The sequence below is a fragment of the Pelobates fuscus genome, chromosome 6 (genome assembly GCF_036172605.1).
Source record: "Pelobates fuscus isolate aPelFus1 chromosome 6, aPelFus1.pri, whole genome shotgun sequence".
Classification (NCBI taxonomy): Eukaryota; Metazoa; Chordata; class Amphibia; order Anura; family Pelobatidae; genus Pelobates; species Pelobates fuscus.
The window spans coordinates 250,626,701-250,634,200 of record NC_086322.1 but is presented as its reverse complement, the minus strand read 5'-3'; the positions used below and the strand labels follow the sequence as shown (position 1 = coordinate 250,634,200).

Below are 7,500 nucleotides of genomic sequence, written 5' to 3'. Positions count from 1 at the left end.
CCCCTGTGGGCAGGCTCAAATGTGTAAGATGGAAATAAAAGCCAGGCTGGATGAGCCAGTCCTCAGTTCCTGTTTTACCCTCAAAGTGAAGTGTCGTCTCATTATTGGGGGAAGGATTTATGGTATGCTGTTCCAGTTGACTGCTAGGAGTGTAAACCTATGCGTATGGTTCCTATTCAACGGTCTACAGTATTCCTATGCTTGAGAAGATTCATATGCTGAATCGGTTCGGTGATTGTGGTGTCTGCCAGAGTGCTTGGAGTCCTCAGGAAGCGCTAGGAGCATCCATTAACGGAGGTACTCAGTCGGGGTGCCAGGTGATCCGTTACATATATATATATATATATAAAAAAATTTTTTTACTTTCTAGCAGCCTGGGGGACTGCATGACAGCTCAGACAGTCCCCCTGCTGGCAGCTCCTAGAGTCCTATTGCAGCGATGTGATCATGGTGATCACATGGCCCTAGAGGGCAGGGGTGGTCAGAGCTGCTGCAGGGAGACAGCTGGGGTCTCCAGCGGTTCCCCCAGACCATGATCGCTGCAGATCGCGGTCCAGACTGAGGACCTTAGGAATGGAGCCTCCTTTTAAAGCCTTTGGTGTTTTTCCTGTCCTATTGGCTGTAAGGGGCGGAGCTAACCCATGATGTATATGCTGCCACGAATAATAGTCAGGAAAAGAAAGTTACGGAAAGTATGTATAAATTTTCCACGGTGTGTATCTTTTGCCCGTTCCCCAACCCCTCTGGGTGTATATTTTCCAAGCCCTTGTCTGTGTCTTTTGCCATATCCCCAGGCAATTTAATTTTGGCAGCAAATTTCAATTTAGTCATAGTCTTTTGACTAAAAAGCCATTTTAGTTTTAGTCATATTTTAGTCAGCTGAATTGTTTTAGTTTTAGTCTAGTTTTAGTTGACTAAAATTGTGAGTCGATAAAATTAACAATGCCTCACACTTTGCCCGAATGAACTGTATTTCCCCCTATTCAGTACTTGCCTTCTACTGAACGCACTCTACCTGGTAAATGGCGGCAATTCCCCCCCCCCTCCCCAAATGCTGCCAGCGGTACGTAGCCGTGAACTCCCAGGAACGCGTTTCGGCCACTTCACCCTCACTTTCCCGGCCACCTTCACCCTGTGTATTCTCCCCTTTCGTAACCAGCCACGAGAGCGGTAAATGGAAGGAAGGTACCCCAGACTATGGTGGACGATCATTCGCGGAGAGCCAGGGGGAGCCCGCATTTGTTAGTCACAAGAAGCTCCCAACAATTGACCAACCGCAAGGACACTCAACAACACACACATTATACACACCCTGTACCTATAATGAACACATGGTAACTTAGACATAGTGTCACGATTACTAGTGACCCAAGACACAAAGTGTAAATAATAATAGATCAAACAACGTATACAGGTCCTTAGAGTGGTCAGACTCAGTGGCGGACTAAGGGGGGGCGGAGGGGGCGGTCTGCCCCGGGTGCCACCTGGTAGGGGGGTGCCATGACCCTGGTCTGAGGGCTGGAGGGGGTTGTGTGAACTGCGCCCCATGGCAGCTGGGGTGTTGCACATCTCACACAGAGAGACCAGCAAGCTGAAGTGGCCGCACGGAAGGAAGAAGGGGCGGAGCTACAGACATTTAGGAGCGGAGCCTATCCCCAAGCAGGGGCAGGGCTTAACACGGCCCTTACCCGCTGCTGTTACTGCTGCACATGGAGGTGCAGCAAGAAGAAATCCCTGCACCTCCACCTATCAGGCTCCAGCTAGGGAAGGACTTCAATGAATCCACTCCTCCAGCCCACACTGTAAGTATAAGTGTGTGTGTGTGTGTGTAACTGCATGTAACTGTGTGTGTGTGTGTGTAACTGTCTGCCTGTTACTGTGTGTGTGTGTGTGTGTGTAACTGCCTGTAACTGTGTTTGTAACTGTCTGCCTGTTACTGTGTGTGTAACTGCCTGTAACTGTGTGTGTGTGTGTGTGTGCAACTGTCTGCCTGTTACTGTGTGTGTAACTGCCTGTAACTGTGTGTGTGTGACTGTCTGCCTGTAACTGTGTGTGTGTGTGTGTGTGTGTGTGTGTGTGTGACTGTCTGCCTGTAACTGTGTGTGTCTGTAACTGTCTGCCTGAAACTGTGTGTGTGTGTGTGTGACTGTCTACCTGTAACTGTGTGTGTGTGACTGTCTGTCTTGTGTGTGTGTCTGTAACTGTGTGTGTGTGTATAACTGTCTGCCTGTAAATATGTGTGTGTGTGTGTGTAACTGTCTTCCTGTAACTGTGTGTACGTGTGTGTAACTGACTGCCTGTAACTGTGTGTACGTACGTAACTGTCTACCTATAACTGTGTGTGTGTGTAACGATCTGCCTGTAACTGTGTGTGCGTGCGTAACTGTCTACCTGTAACTGTGTGTGCGTAACTGTCTACCTGTAACTGTGTGTGCGTAACTGTTTACCTGTAACTGTGTGTGCGTAACTGTCTACCTGTAACTGTGTGTGTGTGTGTGTGTGTGTGTGTGTGCGACTGCATGCCTGTAACTGTGTGTGTGACTGCCTGTGACTGTGTGTGACAGTCTGCCTGTGACTGTGTGATGCTGCCTGTAACTGTGTGTTACTGTCTGCCTGTGACTGTCTGCACATAACTTTGTGCGTGACTGCCTGTAACTGACTGTGTTTGTAACTGCCTGTAACTGTGTGTGTGGCTGTAACTATATGTATGACTGTCTGCCTGTGACCGTGTGTGTGACTGTATATGTGACTGTCTGCCTGTAACAGTGTGAGTGCCTGTGTGTAACTGCTTGTAAATGACTGTGTGTGTGTGTAACTCTCTACCTGTAACTGTGTGTATGACTGCCTGTGACTATAGGTGTGACTGTCTGCATGTGACTGTGTGCGTGTCACTGTCTGCCTGTAACTGTGTGTGACTGTCTGCCTGTAACTGTGTGTGAGGGGGTGCAGGATTTTAAAAAGTTTACAAATTTGTTCAATACATTTTTTTAAAAATGTCAAAAATATAACACATTTTAAAAATGTTGTAGTTTTTTTTTTTTTTGGAGAAGGGGGACGGGGGGGTGCAAAACCCAGGACCCGCCACGGGTGCCACATGCCCTAGTCCTGGTCAGACTTACGTTCGCTAAATATAGAACGAACAGGGACAAGCCGAGTCAGGGAAACCAGAAATCAGGAAAGCATGGTACAAAAGCCAAGTCACAGGAATACAGAATAGTCAGATTAGCCAAGATCAAAAAACAGAAAATAACGCACTCAAAATAGAGCGGGGCTTTAATTCTATAGCCACGCACCTAAAACATTTTAATTCAAATTTACTATTAAAGACAATAGGTTATAGCAAATCACAATATTGTGTATAACAAAAGCATTGTGTACTCACCTCAAATTCTTTAATATTGCCATTTAGGGAAGACGTTACATGGACTTTGTGAGTTGATTCCCCAAAAGGTATCTCAAAATTTTTCTTTTCTGTCAGATTTTGAGCAACTGTGATACACAAATATAAAATAGATATTAAGATATGCGATCAAGAAAACATTGATGTACTGCAATGACTTTTTGATTTTTACCTTAAGCCCAGCTAAAAGACCAGTAATATGTATTTGAACTTTGACTTAATTCTATGTTTTCGGTGATGTCCTGTCCTAACATTACAACAGGGCCAGGAACGCTCGAGAGTCCTTTTTTCATTGGTCAGCATCCTTCTGTCATCCAGCAGCATTCTCTTTAATGTGAATGCCTACTTTGGATAGGCATCTTACTTAACTGAGTAAAATATAGGAGAAGGTTCAGCGCTACCTGGAATGCACAGCCTCCTACTACAAGAGGCAAGCTGATAAACACCTCCACACAGCTCATATACCAAGCAGGGGACAAAGTGCGGCTTTCTATTAAAAACACTTGCCTCTCAGTACCTTCTCTAAACGCTCTCCTTGTTTAATCGGCCCATCTTAGAAGAGTTAATCCAGTTTTCTACGCACTGGCTTTTCCTCCAGAGAACTAAATACCAGGAGTTACAGCAAGCTGTAAAAGAACCAAGCAAATACTCGGGGGAGCGTGCAGGTAGGCTAATAGGGTCACACTTGCCATTTTTTACCTATAGGTGAGGTCTAGGTGACCTCCATAATTCAGGCATAGTGACTCATTGTCCTCTCTGCTTCACAACCATGTCACTGCTGCTCTGGTGTCACTAGGCACTTACAGAGGCAGCCCTGTATGTAAGCCACCATTTTGAATTGTGTGGGCACACTGCCTGCATGCCCGATCAGAGGATCAGCCAAATGATGAGGGAAGGCAGCAGAGGCCAGGAGTCCCCTGTGTGGAGTACGAATTTTAGAACAGGACAGGAGGCTTCATATTTTGCATAATCTTTCTTTACTAAAACTCCAGCAGCACAGGTTTAACAATAAAGTTTAGTGAAAAAAACATTGCCATAGGGTATAAAAGGCCCTTCCTCTTGCATCATTTCCTCTTTCTTTGCTGCTCCAGTCAGACAGGTCAGAGTATTTTATTCTCTGCTATTGAATTTACATTTACTCTGTCAGAGTGTCCTTTCTCTGCTCATACTTACTATTGAATTTACATTTACACTGTCAGAGCTTCTTTTCTCTGCTCATTCTTACTACTGAATTTACATTTACACTGTCAGAGCTTCCTTTCTCTGCTCATTCTTACTATGGAATTTACATTTACTGTCAGAATCTTGTATTCTCTGCCCATTCTTACTATGGTTTTACATTCACACTGGGTTTGATGGATTGTCTCTATATTTGATTATCACTATTTATTTTCTTAAATTTTTCCCTTTCTCCCCTATATCTCCACCTGTACTACCTTTGCTTCCCTCTCACTATCTCCCTGTCATTCATTTCGCGATCGCGGCAAGTTACCACGATCACGCTTATCAAACCAGGGACTGGGGCATTGGTTAGGGTCAGCGGGAGGGGGAGTGTGGGAATCCGCGTTACCGGCATTAAGATTTGCACGCGAATGGCGGCCATTTTGGGTATCCCAGACCGCGAGACAGGGCCGCCATCAGGGCATGACAACCATAACAGTTGTCATGGGCCCGGCAGTCCTGGGGGGCCCCGAGCCCCACATACTGCTACAGTAAGTAATGGCTGAGCTGGGGAGTTAAACAATCTCCCCAGCCAGCCTGCACTCAGCAAGGGGCCCGCACAGCCGTCCGCGGGCCCCTGCTGCTAAAAATGTTCTCCCTCCGTGCAGGGCATACTGATGGGCAGCTATAGGGGCCTCCCAAAGACCCCACTAGGCTGCCCCACAGTGTGCCTGTCTCCAAACAGAGCCTCACTGAGCTGCCTGTAACACTGCTCAGGGCAGCTCCGTGAGGCTTGTTTTGCAGGAAGTGACATCACCAGTCACAGTGAGCTATGCGGAGCTGCCCTGAGCAGACTTACAAGAGGACCACCAGAGAGGTAAGGTTTGGGAGGGTTTTGGGAGCCACTACCCCCCCTTGCTCCCACTGCATCCCCTACCCCCCTGCTCCCACTGCATCCCCTACTCCCCCCTTGCTTCCACTGCATCCCCTACCCCCCTTGCTTCCACTGCATCCCCTACCCCCCCTTGCTCCCACTGCATCCCCTACCCCCCCTTGCTCCCACTGCATCCCCTACCCCCCTTGCTCCCACTGCATCCCCTACCCCCTGCTCCCACTGCATCCCCTACCCCCCTGCTATCACTGCATCCCCTACCCCCCCTGCTCCCACTGCATCCCCTACCCCCCCTGCTCCCACTGCATCCCCTACCCCCCTGCTCCCACTGCACCCCCTACCCCCCTGCTCCCACTGCATCCCCTACCCCCCTGCTCCCACTGCATCCCCCTACCCCCCTGCTCCCACTGCATCTCCTACCCCCTGCTCCCACTGCATCCCCTAACCCCCTGCTCCCTCTGCAGCCACTACCCCCCTGCTCCCACTGCAGCCCCTACCCCACTGCATCCCCTGCTCCCTCTGCAGTCCCTACCCCCTGCTCCCTTTGCAGCCTCTAGCCCCTCTGCAGCCCCTACCCCCACTACATCCCCTACCCCCCTGCTCCCACTGCATCCCCTGCTCCCTCTGCAGCCCCTACCCCTCTGCTCCCTCTGCAGCCCCAACCCCCTGCTCCCACTGCATCCCCTACCCCCTGCTCCCACTGCATCCCCTACCCCCCCTGCTCCCACTGCATCCCCTACCCCCCTGCTCCCACTGCATCCCCTACCCCCCTGCTCCCACTGCATCCCCCTACCCCCCTGCTCCCACTGCATCCCCCTACCCCCCTGCTCCCACTGCATCCCCCTACCCCCCTGCTCCCACTGCATCCCCTAGCCCCCTGCTCCCACTGCATCCCCTAGCCCCCTGCTCCCACTGCATCCCCTACCCCCCCTGCTCCCACTGCATCCTTACCCCCCTGCTCCCACTGCATCACCTACCCCCCTGCTCCCACTGCATCCCCTGCTCCCTCTGCAGCCCCTAACCCCATGCTCCCTCTGCAGCCCCTAACCCCCTGCTCCCACTGCATCCCCTACCCCCCTGCTCCAACTGCATCCCTACCCCCCCTACCCCCCCTGCTCTCTCTGCAGCCCCTACCCCCTGCTCCCTCTGCAGCCACTACCCCCCTGCTCCCACTGCAGCCCCTACCCCACTGCATCCCCTGCTCCCTCTGCAGTCCCTACCCCCTGCTCCCTTTGCAGCCTCTAGCCCCTCTGCAGCCCCTACCCCCACTGCATCCCCTACCCCCCTGCTCCCACTGCATCCCCTGCTCCCTCTGCAGCCCCTACCCCTCTGCTCCCTCTGCAGCCCCTACCCCCCGCTCCCACTGTATCCCCTCCTCCCTCTGCAGCCCAAACCCCCCTGCTTTCTCTGCAGCCCCCACCCCCCTGCTCCCTCTGCAGCCCCCCCTTCTGCTCCCTCTGCAGCCCCCACCCCCCTGCTCCCACTGCATCCCCACCCCCCTGCTCCCACTGCATCCCCTACGCCCCTGATCCCACTGCAGTCCATACCCCTTGCAGCTCCTACCCACTGCAGCCCATACCCCCTACAGCCCCTACCTCCCACCTCCCTCTGCAGCTCCTAACCCTTGCGACCACTGCAGCCCATAACCCCTACAGCCCCTACCTCTCTGCTCCCTCTGCAGCCCCTGCTCCCTCTGCAGCCCCTACCCCCTGCGACCACTGCAGCCCATACCCCCTACAGCCCCTACCCCCTGCTCCCTCTGCAGCCCCTGCTCCCTCTGCAGCCCCTACCCCCTCTGCAGCCCCTACCCCCTGCTCCCTCTGCAGCCCCTACCCCCTGCTCCCTCTGCAGCCCCTAGCCCATACCCCCTACAGCTTCTACCTCCCTGCTCCCTCTGCAACCCCTACCTAATTCAGCCCCTACCTCCCTGCTCCATCTGCAGCACCTACCCCTGCTCCCACTGCAGCCCCTACCTCCTGCAGCCCCTACCTCCCTGCTCCCACTGAATCCCCTACCCAACTGCTCCCACTGCAGCTCCTATTACCCT

The 7,500-nt window shown here is 52.3% G+C and overlaps 1 protein-coding gene across 3 annotated transcripts in view; it reads right to left on the bottom strand.

Annotated features, from left to right (window-relative positions):
• IFI35 (interferon induced protein 35) overlaps nucleotides 1–7,500 on the bottom strand; it is a 135,152-nt gene that overhangs the window by 8,587 nt on the left and 119,065 nt on the right. For all 3 annotated transcript variants that reach the window (XM_063458928.1, XM_063458929.1, XM_063458927.1), the window contains one exon: nucleotides 3,383–3,489. In XM_063458928.1, coding sequence (XP_063314998.1) covers nucleotides 3,383–3,489 — 107 coding nt within the window. The remainder of the gene's footprint in view (nucleotides 1–3,382; nucleotides 3,490–7,500) is intronic.